The sequence below is a fragment of the Vombatus ursinus genome, unplaced genomic scaffold, assembly GCF_900497805.2.
Source record: "Vombatus ursinus unplaced genomic scaffold, bare-nosed wombat genome assembly UNPS02014768.1, whole genome shotgun sequence".
In the NCBI taxonomy this organism is placed as follows: domain Eukaryota; kingdom Metazoa; phylum Chordata; class Mammalia; order Diprotodontia; family Vombatidae; genus Vombatus; species Vombatus ursinus.
In genome coordinates, this window is record NW_020954546.1 from 2,765,135 (window position 1) to 2,782,803 (window position 17,669).

The 17,669-nt window shown below is 38.7% G+C and overlaps 1 protein-coding gene across 3 annotated transcripts in view; it reads left to right on the top strand.

Annotated features, from left to right (window-relative positions):
- The window catches only part of AP2B1 (adaptor related protein complex 2 subunit beta 1), a 130,837-nt gene that overhangs the window by 5,727 nt on the left and 107,441 nt on the right, over positions 1–17,669 (top strand). For all 3 annotated transcript variants that reach the window (XM_027862486.1, XM_027862485.1, XM_027862487.1), the window contains exons 2-3: positions 5,758–5,817; positions 12,659–12,764. In XM_027862486.1, coding sequence (XP_027718287.1) covers positions 5,781–5,817; positions 12,659–12,764 — 143 coding nt within the window. In that variant the 5' untranslated portion in view covers positions 5,758–5,780. The remainder of the gene's footprint in view (positions 1–5,757; positions 5,818–12,658; positions 12,765–17,669) is intronic.

A 17,669-nucleotide genomic window follows, 5' to 3' on the forward strand; every position in this document is an offset into this window, starting at 1 on the left:
TCTTTCTTCAATATTTCTTTACACTCTTTTCTCTCTCTCCTCTTTTCTGTGTGTCTCCCTCTGTCTCCTCTATCCCTTTAATCACAAAGACCCCGTGAATTAGATTATTTTACAGATGGGAAACTGAGGCCTCGAGAATTTTTTTTTCAACAACACCCGTGGTCACATAACTTACGGGTGAGAAGTAGGGGTGCCAATGCAGGTCTTGGTTGGGGTGGTTAGGGAAGGGAGTGGGCTATTGGCAGATAGGAACACTGTTATGTTTGCCGTTCCAGCCTGTTTTATGTCCGTCAGGCTTTAGGAGCTGCGGGAAGGACTGTTAGAGGAGCCAGTTTAAATTCCTGCGGGGAGGGAGTTAAAGAGCAAGCAGGCACTTAGTAAATGCTATTTGAATTGTGTTGAATTAAATTTAACCCAGAAAAATGCACACCCTATTTCATATTATGGAAAATTCAGATCATAGGATTTAGGCCTGGAAGTGACTTTAAAGAACATGAGATACCCTTCAGTTCTACAAACATTAAGTGCCTACTGCATACAAGATACTGCTAACTCATTTTAGATGGGAGAAAATTTGAGTTTTTAAAAAAATTTTCAGATACTTTGGGGCTCAGTTATATCCCCTGGGTTTACATTGAAGGTGGGGTGAAGGGGGGTAAAGGGAGAGAGGGAGGGGGAGGGGGGAGAGAAAAAGAGAGAGAGAGAGAGAAAGTGTGAGTGTGAGATTAGGTGTAGTTTATTGGGTTCACCTGGTTGCTTGTAGTTCCCAGGGTCCTTATTAAACACTTTTAACCTTTTAAGGGAAGTACTCTCCAAATATCAAGCATCATCATCATTTTGGTTGTTGAAAAGATGGAAAGAAAGTGAAATTTGCTCAGGACTGGCTGAATGACTGGGGAACTGGAGATCTTAATGAGGAAAAATGTAAATTATTAATTGTCTTCTTTGGATGCCTCTATGCTTAGCCTCTGGGCTCACTTACAAAGTAATAATAGAAAGCATCTCACTAAGGAGATAAAGAATGCTAGGAAAAAATCCTTTTCAAAGGCTGACTAAGTGTGGTGGTTAGGTGAGAGCTGTTGGAAGTATCACAATTCAGACTCCTCCTTGGCAGAAAAGTAATTGTGTTAATTCTCAGTGAAGCTGTATGCATGTGAGGTGGAATTTAAGGAAACGTTGACATTTGGGCTGTAAATGAAGCAACTTACTGGGAATAAAATGAGACTAGGTTAGGAGTTCTTAGCCTGGAGGTTGGGAACTTGGAGATATATATATATATATATATATACACACACGTACACACACTCATCCACTGTATATCGATATATTTGCTTTCCTTTGTGATTTTTTGTATTTTGTGCATATAAAAACATTCTGAGAAAGGATCTGTAGGCCTCACCAGACTTGTGCCGAAGGGATCCAAAACATAACAAAAGTTAAGAACCCCTGGAATATAGTTCTCTCCTTCCCCCTCCCCCACACTCCTTCCCTTCCCCTTTCCCATTTCTTTTAAACACTATTTGGAATCTAGTTTGCAAACAGTATGCATGTGGTTTTAACCACAAGGAATGAACTAGATAAAATTAATGTTTCTACCCAGGTCTATTGCTTCTTATATTGAGAATGTTGAATTTGTTTGCTTTATAGCTTACTTTGTACATTTAAATAGAAGTCACAATGGATAGCTTTGTTTGTTCAAGGTACCAAGGCTATATAAGTTCCTGTTGTGTGTAAGGTTTCAGGGGATACAAAGATGGGAGTGGGGAGACCCACTTTGCTGTCAAGATTTTGGTCTAGTGGAGACTAAAACCTATATACAGATAGCTGTGCTATTAATTAGAATGGCAGAAGTTAGAGAAGGATAAGAGACTGGCATGAGAGATTTGCAGGGGCACAGTTCATTTTTAGCTGTGTTGTACAGTGATTCATTATGAGCTAGCTGTTATCGGTAAGGTGCCATTTTCTCTTTATGAATTTCATTCAGTGTTTGATTAGAGGCAGACTCTACTATGCCATAATAGTCTTCATCTTTGGAATGAGAAGTTGCTAGAATGCCTTGACATAACATTTTGGCTAAATCTTTGACTAATTTCTTTGAGCATGAATCCTTCCAGGATAAAAGCCCTGGTTTTTGTGAAAGGAAGGGCTTAGTAGAATTTCTGACTGGATTAGCTAGCATTTCCTAGAACTTTTTGGTGTCAGGACCCCTTTATACTCTTAAAAATTATTAAGGACCCCAAAGAACTTTTGTTTATGTAGGTTATAGCCATCAAATATTTACCATATTAGAAATTGAAACTGATACCATTTAAAATGTTTATTAATTTATTAAAATGGCAATAATAACCCATTGCATGTTAACATGTTGACATTGCTATGAAGAATTTTTTAAAACAAAAATTAGTGAAAAGAGTGGCATTGTTTTATATATTCTTGGAAATCTCTTTAATATCGGACTTAATACTGGATTCTCATATCTCTTGCATTAAATCTGCCTTAATAAGTCATTTTGGTTGAAGTATATGAAAAAAAAATCTGGCTTCTAAAGATATGTAGTTGGAAAGGGGAGGAATATTTTAATAGGAAAATAATCCCTTAGTATTATGAAGCACTGGACTTGGAGTCAGGAAGACCCGAGTTCAGATATGACCTTAGACACTTCCTAGCTGTCTGGGCAAGTCACCTAATCCCATTTGCCTTGGTTTCCTCCTCTGTCAAATGAGCTGGAAAAGGAAATGGCAAAACACTCCCAATATCTTTGCCAAGAAAACCCCAAATGGGATCACAAAGAGTAGGACACAACTGAAATGATCTAACAACAACAAGTTATTGTGAAAATAGTTTTGATCTCTCAGACTCCCTCAGAGCACTCCTTGAGAATTCAGGTGGGGCAGCTGGGTTGCACAGTGGATAGAGCACTGGCCCTGGAGTCAGGAGGACCTGAGTTCAAATCCGGCCTCAGACCAAACACTTGACACTTAACTAGCTGTGTGACCCTGGGCAAGTCACTTAACCCCAATTGCCTTTAAAAAAAGCGGGGGGAGACAATTCAGCTGCAAATCAAGTGATTTGAATTGCCCAGGGTTACACAGCCAGTATATATCAAAGGCAGAATTCGAACCCTCAGATCTTCCTGACTCCAAGTCATATTCCCAGCTGTTAGGTTATGAAAAATACAGATGGTTGCTACTGAACAGGGAAGCTCTTATTGAAGTCAGTGGTGACCTGTTCATCCTGTGCTGGAACCAGGAAGGTGGAGCAGAAGGGGAGTGTGGGATGGAACTCAGGGGTCATGGAACTTATTTGTATTTATGAGGAGTGTCTCCCCAACCCCCCCCCCAAGAGTTTTTTTCCTAGACAGACGTAATGGCTTGTGTATAGTAGGCTTTATGTACAAGTAATTAATTGGTTTTTATCTTAAGTAAGGTAAAGCAGAGGGCCTAGGAACAGAAGCTGTGAAGCATCTTGGGAAGGTACAGTGTACCTGGGGACCCTGGTCCTGATAGGAGTGGGGAGGGCCACTGCTGCAAATACTGCCCCCTTCAATCCCCGTTGAACTTTCCACATTGACAAGGAGGGACCGTGAAAGGGGAATGACCAGAGTTGGGGGAGAATTAGCAGCCAGCCTGAAGTCTCCACTCAGCCTAGGACAAGGGTGAGGAATCTGTGGCCCTCTAGGTCCTCAAATGTGGCCCTTTGACTGAACCCAAACTCGACAGAACAAATGCCCTTAGTAAAAGGATTTGTTCTGTAAAACTTGGACTCAGTCAAAAGGCCTCACTCAAGGACCTAGAAAGCCATATGTGGCCTTGAGGCCACAGGTTCTTCACCCTTGGCCTTGTGAGGCCCTGTGAAGAACCATGGCCCTGGACTTTGGCTTTTAGGCACATTCCCTAAGCCGCTCTGTCTTTATCTCTCCTATGTCAGTCCCTTCTCCCTTCAGAAATGCCCAGCTCTCCCCATCCTTAAAAAAAAAAAGCAACTCTCACTACACCTTACAGTCCCTTCAAGCTATCTGTTTCTTAGCCAGAGCCCTAGAAAAAAATCTGTCTATACTCGCTGCTGCTGATTTCTCTAATTTCCTCAGTCCTTTGCAGTCTGACTTCTAGACCTCATCACTTGATTGCAACTGCTGTTACTAAAGGGATCAGGGGTGTCTTAATTTCCAAGTCCAATTGTCCTTTTTCAGTCTTGATCTTTTTTCTACCTAACGTCTAGATTTGACACCATTGAGCACTCTTCTCCTTGATATTTTCTTTGTACTCTCCTGGTTTTCCTTCTACCTGTCTGTTTCTTCTTTGTTTCTTTTGTTGGCTCATCATCCAGACCACTTTACCTAAAAGTTCCCCACGACTGTCCTGGGCCCTCTTCTCCTATGTCTGCATTATCTCTCTTGGTGATTTTATCAGCTCCCCTCCCAGATTGATAGATCAAAGTCTAATCTCTGAATGTCCTGGAGACATCTCAAACTCAACATATTCAAAAGCAACTCATCTTTCCTGCCACACCCCCTCCTCTTCAGACTTCCCTCTTTCAGTTGAAGGCACCACCATTCTTCCAATCTCCAAGGTCTATAACTTCAACGTTATTCTTTTCTCCTCACACTTCCTCACCTCACAGTCAGTTGCCAAATGATGTTTGTTTATGTGGTTATTATGTATTTATGGTTTTATGTGGTTCATACCTCTACAACATTTCTTGTATCCAGCTCCTCCCATCTCCCAAAACCACCATCTTAGCTCAGGCTCTCCTTGCCTCTTGTCTAGATTTTTGTAGTGGTATCCTCATTGGCCTCTTGCCCCACTTGAGTTATCTTCCATAATGCTGCTAAAGTGACTTTTTCTAAGCACAGATCCGACCGTGTTATTTTCTTACCCTGTAGAACCCTGGGGCACACTATAGCCTAATGAACTGTCACATCAAGAGGTAACTTCAAGTTTTGAAAGCATTTTTATTGCCTGCTGGATAAAATATAAACTCCTCTGCTTAGTTTTTAAAGACCTTTAACAGTGTGGTCCCAACCTATTGTTCCTGCCCTCTTGTATATGACTCCTATGGTACTCTGCATCTAGCCAAACTAGCTTCTTCTCTGCTTCTTAGACACAGCAACACCCACATCTCCTCTCCATGCCTTTGCAATAGTCATCCTCTGTAACTAGAATGAGCTCCCTCATCACCCCATTTCATGGAAGCCCTCTTTCCCTTAAAGGCTTACCCCACATACCACCTTCTAGGTGAATCATTTCCTGATCTGTAATTGCTTGTGTCTTCCTTCCCAACTAAGTTATGTTTAACCACTTTGTATTTATTCTCTTTGCTTGTTTTGCTTAAACTCACATGTTCTTTTTGCCTCTCCCACTAGAGTATAAGCCCCTTGCAAGCAGGGAATTGGGTATCTGCAACCTCATCACCTAGCACATAGTAGGTGCTGAAAGAATGCTTGTTGATTGGATTGATCTAAAAGCATAGAGGAAAAACAGATTTTCCTAGAAAGAAAATAATAGGAAAAGAGCATTTTTCCAAATAAATTTGCCGTTTTTTTCAAAAAGGTATAGCTTTAGCTTTTGAAGCATTCTTGGATGATATTGTAGAGTTGTTAAGGCAGGCTCAATAGTTTATCTTCTACTGTCTTTGACTTTAGGACATCAGTGTTGGGTTTTTTTTTTTGTTTTTTTTTTTTTTCCCACGCACTTGCAGTGCTGGGTGTTCTGGCAGGAGCAGCTTTATGTTGGTTAAAGGAATCTTCTCTCATTGCAGGTATACCTTAAAGAGCTGGAAAAATGACTGACTCCAAGTATTTCACAACCAATAAAAAAGGTAAGGCCAGGTAAATGTGTGAGATTTTCATGGAAATAATAAGGTGTCATTCCCTCCAGCTAAGGTTTTGGCTGAACTAGACCCACCAGTGGATAAGGTGAGGTTTATTTGACGTATCTTTAGCTACAATACTGTTCTAGAGAAACCTCTTGGTGTTTGAATGTGACAGTAAGCCTGTGTAAGGTAATCCCAGTGTTTCCGGATGGTAAAAAAGGTAGAATTGCCCAACTATCTTTGTCTCCTCTTGGCTTGGGAGGAAGAGGGGAAAATCTCCTGTCCATTTGGCTACAAAAGCTGAAGAAATGATTTGCTCGCATGTCGGAGTGATCATTCTGCCGGATCATTTTAGGTTCAGGTTGGATGAGAGGTGATCTGTAAGGTTCCTTCCCTGTCAAAGATTCTTTGTTCCCAAAGACAGCCTGGCAGAATAGGCTCTGGTTCTCAGATCGTGCACTGAGAGTTAAGTCAGGTGCCCCATTCTGGCCAATTGATGCTCCTCTGAGCTGGATACGGATTTTTCCATCCGAGTATAGAAGTACGAGCACTGGCTGAGAGCTCTCCTTCAAAAACCCTCTCTTCTAAAAATATGACTTTGAACCACCCACTTGAGAGCTGTGGCTAGCTTCCCTTTTCTGAGCTCACTTGGGTTAGGCAGCTTATCCTTTTTAGTCATTGGTTTTACTGTCTAAGATAAACTTCCAGCCTAGGAATCTTGGTGCAATGGGGAAAAACACTACATCTGAAGTCAGAGGGCCTTGTTTGGAATCTTGGCTTTGCCAGTCCCTCTGTGTCTTTGGGGGAGTCATTTAACCTCCTTTACCTATAAAATAGAAGAGTTGGCCCAGATGATCTCTCTGGTCCCTTCCAGCACTAAATCTGTGGTCCTATGATATCAGTAGGGTTCCACAACATGAATAAAACTGGGTTGTTCCTGTCTCTTCAGTGCTATATATGCAGAACTTTAACTGCACTTTGTGGATAAGTTTCTCTTCTGATAGATATGGGAAATTATCCTGAATAGTACTCGTTCCTGTGTTGGGTGTAATCAGTAGAGCCCAAAGACATCGGGGGCATACTTAGAAGACCCAAATACAGTTTAGTGCCATCCTCATGGTTTTACCACTATTTCAAGATTCTGTCGTATCATGAAGTAGCTTTTAAATTTTGAAAGAATTTTTAACCTTCTTGTTTGAGGTTAAACCTTTAATGTTGCTGCATACGAGGCACCTCAGTTGTCTCCCTTTCACTTTTTTTTGTTGAAGTGCTAGAAAATGATCTTTTGTCTTTTTAATGTTTTAATGTGAATTCTTGATCTGTCACTACATTTCCTTATGCAGAAATTCAGATTAATCCTAATCATCTTTTCATCAGAGAGAGCACATACTAAATCACTTTTTTATATTGCTTTATCCTGTACCTTGGCTTCCTTTATTTCCTATGGTCAGGCTTTTCTGCTTGAGTCTCCACTCATTGAGGGCAAATGTGTTTTAGTGGCAGAGAGAGGAAAGTAGGAGAGTGGAAGTCTTTTCCTAGTTGATTTCTTACAATCCTTTTCTAATCCATCTTTGTTTTGAATTCCTTGTGTCTCCCTGTCCCCAGGGACCCTTATAACTTGGCTTCCTCCTCTATGAATGTCATGGCTATCATCTACTCCTCTAACTTTTGATTGATGAAAACATGTCATGTTTTCTGTTCCCTTAAATTCCAAGGATCAGCCTGTTTCTCCCTTCCTTTCCATAGCATTTTACTTGCTTTGATGATTGAGCTGTCTTCTGTCTCATACAGGGATATTATTAAAGCTGTTTGAAGGAACTTTATTATCCAATGCCCATCATTCAAGGGGCTCTGTTACTTTCCTTTATTCAGGCGTTTATAACGTCAGCCTCGCAGTTAGACCTTTATTAGGGCCAGTGCTATCAGAAATGTTAAGTTGAAAATTTTTTTAAATAATGGAAAGAGCACAATAATTGAGTTACCCTTCTCTCAAATTATATTTTAGTCAGTTTGAGTAGCTTCTGCTACATCCTTTTTTCATTTTGCGACTCCTGCTGCTTATGATGCAGTGTTTCTGGAATCCTGCTGTTTGCTCATTTGGGGCTTTTAGGAAATAAATGATGGGAAAAGAGAAAACTGGATTTTGGCAGCTTTGAATTTTGAGGGAATCCAACTTAGCTGACTGCTTTTGGCTATGCTATTTCATTTTGCTGAACAAAAAAAAAAAGTAGTTTTTCATTTGGAATGCTCTTGTCTTCTTTGTTTAAGTGGGTATTGATGGCACAGACCCCACTAGAGGTGCTTGATTTCTATGAAAGTCATAATGTGCTGTTACCCATCTTTTCCCAATTGTTATCCCACTGGATAATATTTGAATGCATTTATAAACTGGATTTATATCAAGGATGATTCAACATTAGGAAAAAGAATGATTGTAATTAATTACGTTAAAAACAAAAAGCTCCAAACTACATAATTATTAATAATGTGTTAATATTAAACCACATATTAATAATGTAGAAAAAGTGTTTGACAAAGTAAAATACTAATTTATACTGAAAACACAAAGTATAGAGGGATCTTTTTCTTTTAATATGACAGAAGTATTTAAGATGAAAAAGCAAACATTATATGTAAATATAATGGGAAACAATAGAAATTTTCCTAATAAATATAAGAGTAAAGCAAGGATGTTCCTCTCTCCCTCCTATTATTTGATAGAGTTTTAGAAATGCTAGTAATCAGCAATAAGATGAGAAGGACATTAGAGACATAAGGACGGGCAAAGAGGAGACAAAACTATCTGTGATGACACTGTGGGTTACTTAGAAAATCTTAGGGAGTCAGCAAAGAAACTGACATAATTAACAGCTTTAGCAAACTTGAAGACTGCAAAATAAATCTACGAAACCCAACAGCATTTCTATATAATAATCCAGGAGAAATATTAGGGGAATTCCATTCAAAATAATGACAAAATATTTGGGAGTCCATTTACTAAAGCCCGTGAGGCCTGTATAGATTCAATTTCAAAATATTCCTTAAAGAAATAAAATCTTAAACAGCTAGAGTGCTGTTCAGAGTTCATAGCTGGGCTATGCCAGTGTAATAAAAATGATAATACTGCCAAAGTTAATTTATAAATTTGATACTATGCTATTCAAACTACCAAAGGAGGATATTTTATAGAGCTGGACAATAGATTAAGAATTATCTGAAGGAACAAAATAATAGAATATCAATAAAATAATGAAAGAAGTTAGGAATGAATGTGGAATAGCAGGCCTAAAACTGCTTTATAAAGTGGCCATCATCAGCACCATTTGATACTGGTTAAAAAATAGAAAAGTAGATCAGTGGAACATACTAGGTGAAGAACAAACAGAAACTGTTGAATTCAGTAGACCAATGTTTGAGAAACCTCAAAAAACAGTGGGAAAAAAACTTAATTGATTAGAATGGCTTGGAAAATTAGAAAGCAGACTGGCAGAAATTGAGCTTACACAGAATTTTGCCCCACATTCCACAATAAGTTCAAAATGGATACATGATTTATTGCCTTCTCAATGAGTGGGGGAGGGAGAATTTGGAACTGAAAATAAAATAAAATTCAATTTAAAAAATGGATACGTGAACTGAATATTAAATATATCATTACAGAATTAGAAGAAAAGCAAATCATAAACTTCACAACTGTGTACAAAGGGTTGATGTCTTAATGTAATAAGGGATAAAACAAAATAGATAATTTTGATTAAATTAAATTGAAAAACATTTACACAAACAAAATTAATGCATTTAGGATAAAAAGAGAAATGATTGGATAGGGAAAATTTTTTTTCTATCAAATATCTATGATAAATATATATTCTCATCTAAGATATAGACTACTAAGAGAAATATTTAAAACCAAAAGCCATTCCCCAACCGAGGAGTGGTCAAAGGATATAAATAGTTTTCAAAAGAAGAATTGCAAACAGTTAACCATTTGAAAGAATGCTCCAAATTGCTAATAATAACAGAAATGCACATCAAAACAAGCATGAGGTTTCATACTCAGCAATTTTTTTCAAAAGAAGAATTGCAAACAGTTAACCATTTGAAAGAATGTTCCAAATTGCTAATGATAACAGAAATGCACATCAAAACAAGATGAGGTTTCATACTCAGCAATTTGGCAAAGACGACAAAAGATGGGAATTACTAATCTTGTAGAGATTGTGAAAAAACAATCACACTAATGTATTGTTGGTGGGGCTTTGGACCACTACAACCATTTTGGAAAGCAATTTGAATTTATGCAAATAAAATGACAAATATATGCATAATACCCTTTGGTCCCTCGAGTCCTCTACTAAGGATGTGGCCCAGGGAGTTCGTTAACATGATGGCTTCATAGACACCAAAATAATTGTAGCTGCATTTTTTTGTGGTAACAGAGAACTGGAAACAAGGTAGATAGATGCCCAGTGACTGGAAATGCCTAAACAAAATGTGGTAGATGTGTGCAGTGGAATATTGCTGTGTTGTAAGAAATTATGAACACAATGACTACAAAGAAGCATGGAAGGGCGTATATGAATTGTTGCAAAGTGAAAACAGTATATACAGTGATTATAACAATGTGATTGGAATGAACAAGAACAAAACAGTCAAAACTTAGAGTTACAAAATTTGGATGATCAAACCTGTTCCAAAGAAGAGACAGAAGATACTTCTGTTCCTTCACCCCATATGTTCATTGGTTTTGCTGAATTTTTTTACTTTTATTCTTGAAACTTTTTTGTTGTTTGTAAAGGGCTTCTCTTTCTGGGTGAAGGAAAGATAGAATGGAAATTGTTGGTGAGTCTGCCTTTCTGGAGATGCACAGGAATTATGTGAATATATAAAATTCTTTTCAAAAATAAAACCAGACCTAAATGATCAGAGAGAGATTAATTGCTCATGGTTGGGCTGAATCAACATGAAAATTATAGTTCTACCTAAATTAATTTGCTTATTCGGTGTCATATCAATCAAATTACCAAAGAATTTCTTTTTAGAGCTAGGAAAAAAATAATAAAATTCATCTGGAGGAACAAAAGGTCATTAGTCTCAAGGGAAATAATTTTAAATAGCAAGAAGAAAGGTGGCTTTGAAGGACCAAATCTTAAATCATACAGAGCAGCAGTCGCCAAAACTAGTTGACACTGGTTAAAAATAAAAAAGTTAATCAGTAGAACAAATTAGTAACATGACATTCTGAACTAATTAAAAATAGTAGAATAGTTTTTTGTAAACCCAGGACCCAAACAATTTGGATAAGTACTCAACATATGACAAAAAAAAAAAACAAACCAAAAAACCAAACTGGGAAAACTGGAAAACTATTTGGAAGAAATTACATTTAGACTGACATCTTATACCACATTCCATAGTCAGCTCCAAATGGAGAAAAGATGTAGATATAAAAGGTCATGAAAGCAAATTGGAGCAACACATACCTTCCAAAGAGATGAAAAGCAGAGGTAAAGGACCAGTGTGTACAAGAATATTTATTGCAGCACTGTTGTATCAAAGAACTGGAAACTAAAGAGAGTGCCCATCAGTTGGGGAACAAATATTGGTATGTAAATAGTATTGTAGCCTAAGAAATGATGAAAAGGATGGATTGAAAGAATTTTGGCAAGATTTGGAGGAACCAGTATAGAATGAAGTAAGCAAAATAATATGAATAATTCATACAATTTTAAGGAAAATAACTTTGAAAGGCTACAGTGATCAGCCATGACTCCAGAGGATGTCCAGATGTAGCATGTTACCTATGTCCTGACAGAGAGATAGATGATGACTCGAGGTACAGGATGGATCATATGATTTCACACATGGCCAATGGATTTTTTTTTTTTTTTTTTTGCTTAAATGCTTATTTGTAGTAATGGAGGTTTGGTTTTTTTTTTTTAATTTTGGGGGAGTGAGTTTGAAGAGCTGATGGGGGCTAGAGCTGGTGATGCCTCAGGAAAAGAAAAGAAAGAAGAGGGTCATTGTTAAACTATATGGAAGAAAACAGAGGGAAGTTTAGAGAAAGACACAAAGAAGCAGGATAGCTCTGAAGCTAGAATGCTGATTGCATAATGAGCTCTGAAAGTAATGTGTTGAATTTATTATATATTTTTTAAAAAAACTATGCCTAGTAGAGAGTGGCAATTTCAATTTTTGCCTCTTTTTCTTTGTCTTATATAGGTAAATATTCATGTTTATCAAGTTCAGAATGACAAAATTTTTTTAAACTTAAAACTTATTTTACTTTTGAAAAAGAAACCCAAAGTAACTTGTTGGCCTGTGTTCAGTTAATTCCAGCTCTTTCTAAGCTACTCCCTTAAAGAGGTTTTGCTATTTATCTTTAAAAATTTTTAAACACATTTAAACCAAATAATTTTAAGTATGTGTAGTCATCTGTTTGATATGTAAAATATAGAATTTCTTTGCTCTATTGTTAGAGACACTGTAGTCTGTAACACGTTAATACTAAGATTATCAAGAAGTATCTGGTACTTTGATGTCAATTGAATGAGTATTAAGGTTCTGCAAGTCAAGTTCATTTTCACCCATACATTAAGAGGATTCCTGTTAGTCCTGGTTTAGTCTTTTTACAGGGCTCAGCAGAGTTTCTGGGACTTGGCATTTATCAATTGCCCTTCCATATGCTGAGTCTTTTATCCTATATGTCATGACTCCACTGGATACCTGTCGTGGTTTTGTTTTATTTGTGAAGTGTAACGTAGGTCTTAGTTACTTGGTTCTGGGACTTTCTACTGACACAGTCTCTCTCTTTCTGTCTCTCTCTTTCTCTGTCTCTTTTTGGTAGGAGAGATCTTTGAACTGAAGGCAGAGCTCAACAATGAAAAGAAGGAGAAAAGGAAAGAAGCTGTCAAGAAAGTGATTGCAGCCATGACAGTGGGGAAGGATGTCAGGTAAGGGATCATGTGCCTGCCCCCCACCCCCATTCTTCCTTCTCTTTTGTTTGCTTTCCTCTTTAATTGCACCTCTTTTGTGAGGCAGTACGGAGTCCTTCCTAAGTTCCTTCAAGACTGACTCCTTTGTTAACTCTACCCTGGTCTTCAGATAATGTCCTAGGAGAAGATGGTGAATTTGATCTTGTCGTACACTGATCTAGCTAGCACCACACTGTCAGGGAGCCGGCATCCTTGTGAATCTGGGACCAGGACATATTCATGCAATGTTAAAATTGCTTCAGGAGGCAGAAGCTTCCGTCCGTGATTACTACTGAGTTTAAGTCAGCATTGTCAGTTCTTTATGAGCCCAGAATTCATATGCTGAGTTAAAGAACCAGCCTATTTTAAGAAATCTGTCTAGTTTGAACAGATTACAGTGTTTCTATGATTTAGCACAATTATTTTGGACTTTGAAATGCCTTCACCAGATGTGTGAGATCATGACATGTAAGGCAAGTCTTCATGAAAGATATTCCACAGCAGTTCCTATCTTTTTGACCACACATTTGACTGAAATATGTAGAGAATGCAGAGTGACTGAGCTTATTTTTGGTTGATTATAAAAAAGTGTTTTATTTAGTAGAACAAAATGCAGCCTTCGAAGCCTTTCCTCCAACAAAGTTCCTACTATGCATAAGCTAGAATCATACAAGACTCCTTGCAACATGTAATGACAGAGGGGCAGCTAGGTGGCGCAGTGGATACAGCCCCAGCCCTGGAGTCAAGAGGACTTAAGTTCAAATGTGGCCTCAGACACTTAACACTCACTAGCTGTGTGACCCTGGGCAAGTCACTTAACCCCAACTGCCTCAAAACAAAACAAAAAAATGTAATGACAGAGAGAACATTATTCAATCTCTGATAAGTAATTTTTTAAAAAGCCCAAAATAGGGAGACTTATGCTTACCAAAGGTGTTTGCCACTGTCATGGAAGAGGTCTGTGACAATGTCCGACAGGAAGAGGAAATCCCTTACAATTGGTGAGGTAATCGAGATATTCCTGTTTGTGAAGGACATTGCATTGTTGACTTGAAACCCTGGAACACTGCAGAGCCTCCTGAATGAGATCTGTCATCACCCAGGAGAATTTGTTCTCACTGTTCCCACAGAAAGAGTCAGATAGAAGAATGTCTGTTGTCTAGACTGATAAGCAACTTGAATGCTCAGTGTATAAAGTTGTCGCATGGGCAGTGAACTAGGCCCAGAATTGAATATGAGGAAGACAGTTGGAAATTGTCTCAGGAAATTGCCAGTGCCAATAATGACCCCAGCCTTCTATGAGACAAAATTTTGAAACAAAATTTTGATTTTTATATATATATGTATATATTATTTTTACTTTTCAACATTTACTTCCACAAGATTTTGAGTTCCAAATTTTCACCCCATCTCATCCATCCCCCCACCCCAAGATGGCATGCATTCTGAATACCCCTTCCCCTAGTCTGCTTTCCCTGCTATCTCTCCCTCCTTTCCCCTTCTATTTTCCTGTAGGGCAGGATAGATTTCTGTACTCCATTTCCTGTATTTCTTATTTCCCAGTTGCATGTGAAAACATTTTTTTTGTAAACATGTGTTTTTTAAACTTTGGGTTCTAAATTTTCTCCCTTCCTCCCTCCCCACCCTCATCGATAAGGCAAGCAACTCAATATAGGCTATACATGTTCAGTTATGCTAAACACTTCCATAGTAGACATGCTGTGAAAAACTAACTCTATTCCCTTAATCCTATCCTCCCCCCCATTTATTCTGTTCTTTCTTTTGACCCTGTCCCTCCTCAGAAGCATTTGCTTCTGATTACCCCCTTTTCCAATCTGCCCTCCTCTCTATCATCCCCCTACTCTCTTGTCCCCTTCCCCTCCTATTTTCCTGTAGGGTAAGACAGATTGCCATACCCAGTTGAGTGTGTATGTTATGCCCTCCTTAAGTCAAATCCTATGAGAATAAGATTCACTCATTTCCTCTCATCTTCCCCCGTTTCCCCTCCACTATAACAGCCTTTTCTTTTCTGTTTTTTTTTTTGTGAGATAATTTCCCCTGTTCTACCTTTCCCTTTCTCCTTCTCCTAGTATGATCCTCTCTCACCCCTTAATTTTATTCTCTAGATATGATGCCTTTATCTTCAATTCACCCTGTGCCCTCTATCTTATCTATCTATCCATCTATATCTATATCTATATCTATCTATCTATATATATACATACTATATATAATTTTTTACTACCCTAATACTGACAAAGGTCTCATGAATTATAAATACCATCTTTCCAGGCAGGAGTGTAAACAGTTCAACCTTATTAAGTCTCTTATGATTACTCTTTCCCGTTTACCTCTTCATGTTCCACTTGAGTCTTGTATTAGAAAGTCAAATTTTCTATTCAGTTCTGGTCTTTTCATCAAGAATGCTTGAAAGTCCTCTATTTCACTGAATGACCGTTTTTTCCCCTGAAGAATTATACTCAGTTTTGCTGGGTAGGTGATTCTTGGTTGTAATCCTATCTTCTTTGCCCTCCAGAATATTATATTCCATGCCCTTTGTTCCCTTAATGTAGAAGCTGCTAAATCTTGTGTTATCCTGATTGTGTCTCCACAATACTTGAATTGTTTCTTTCTGGCTGCTTGTAATATTTTCTCCTTGACCTGGGAACTCTGGAGTTTGGCTACAATATTCCTAGGAGTTTTCCTTTGGGGATCTCTTTCAGGAGGAGATCGGTGGATTCTTTCAATTTCTATTTTGCCCTCTGGTTCTAAAATATCAGGGCAGTTTTCCTTGATAATGTCTTAAAAGATCATGTCTAGGCTCTTTGTTTGATCATGGCTTTCAGATAGTCCAATAATTTTTAAATTCTCTCTCCTGGATCCATTTTCCATGTCAGTTGTTTTTCCAATGAGATATTTCACATTGTTTTCTAATTTTTCATTCTTTTGGATTTGTTTTACAGTGTCTTGATTTCTCATAAAGTCACTAGCTTCCAGTTGCTCTATTCTAATTTTTAAGGAAGTATTTTCTTCAGTAATCTTTTGGACTTCCTTTTCCATTTGGCCAATTTTGCTCTTTAGGGCGTTCTTCTCTTCTTTGGCTTTTTGGACCTCTTTTGCCATTTGAGTTAGGCTATTTTTTAAGGTGTTATTTTCTTCAGTATTTTTTTGGGTCTCCTTTAGCAAGCTGTTAACTTGCTTTTCATGATTTTCTTGCATCACTCTCATTTCTCTTCCCAGTTTTTCCTCTACTTCTCTTACTTGCTTCTCAAAATCCCTTTTGAGCATTTCCAAGGCCTGGGACTGATTCAAATATTTTTCTTGGAAGTTTTGGATGTAGGAGCTTTGACTTTATTTTCTAATTCTGGTTGTGTGTTTTGATCTTCTTTGTCACCAAAGTAAGATAATATAATCTGACTCTTTTTGTGCTGCTTGCTCATGATCCCAACCAATTATTTGAGTTTTAAACTCTTTGTTAAGGTAAGAGTCTGTTTCCAATGTGGAGAATGTACTGTCCCAAGGTTTGGGGGTTTGTACAGCTGTTTTCAGAGATACTTCTAGGGACCTGAAAAGTGTCAGTTCTTCCAATGTGCTATGATAAGGGGCGAGGTATTTCCTCTCCACCGCCACAACAGGCTCCACCACGCCAGCATTCCTCCTCACCCCAGGACTGCCCCTCAGAACTGTGATCCAGATCCAAGCATGGGCAAAGCAAGAGATTCCTGCCTCAGCCCTGGCAAAGAGATCCTTGCAATCCCCCTCTGATCAGCCACTTGATTCCCCCTCAGTCTGTGGGCTGGAAGCTCAGAAGCCAGCCACTTTCCTCGGGGCAGCTGAGATCTAGCTTCTTCTCTCACTGCAGTAACAGACTTTTCCCACTGACCTTCTAAGTTATCTTTGGCGTTGGTGGGTTGAGAAGTCTGGAAACTGCCGCAGCTGCCCGTGATTCAGTCCTCTGAGGCCTGCTCCAGGGTTGCTGCGGCCTGCGTGCCCACGCTGCACTGCGCTCCTCTCTCAGCCCAGCATGATATACCTTTCTGATGAGCCATCCAGGTTGTCTTGGGCTGGAAATTTGTTTTACTCTGTTTTTTTGTGGGTTCTGCTGCTTTAGAATTTGTTTAGAGCCATTTTTTGTAGGTATTTGGAGGGGTTTGGGGGAGAGCTCTCGCAAGTCACTGCTTTCCCTCTGCCATCTTGGCTCCCTCTAAAACAGAATTTTAAATGCCAGTCTTCTTTGCAATGCCACAGCTTCTAAAGGATTGAAATTCTTGGTCTTCAGGGCAATAGAGTTTTGTGGTGAATGTTTGTAGATGGAGAACTTTATTGGAATTTTATGAGTGGATAAAAAGATAGGCCAGTTTTGGAGACGGCACGATAACTGATAGCCCCTCATGCTCCTTTGGCATCTATGTGATGTCAGGAGATTAAGAGGAAGAGCCCTAGCCCCTTGCAGGGACCTTTTTTGGTAAACTTGAGAGGGAATGTAGGAGTCCCTTAGGAAGGACAGGCATGGATCCACTGTGACATGCAATATCTGGAAGAGCACAAGTGGATGAGACCAAAGTTGACTTCAGAGTATGAAGATGACCAAAGTGGGAGCCTGGGGCAGGTTGTGAAGAAACAGCAGTGAAAACTCTGACGTCTCTGGTGTTTTATGTTGAATTTTTTTAGTGCACTGTTACATTCAAATTTTAAGCCGCCAATTGGTGATCATCTAATTCAGAGTTGGGGAACTTGAATTAGGGACCTTGAGGCCCTTTTATTAAGGGAATTTGTGCTATGAAGTTTGGATTCGGTCAAACGGCTGCACTTGAGGACCTGAAGGACCATATGTGGCTTTGAGGCTGCAGGTTCCCCACCCCAATCTAGTTATTGGGTTGTTTA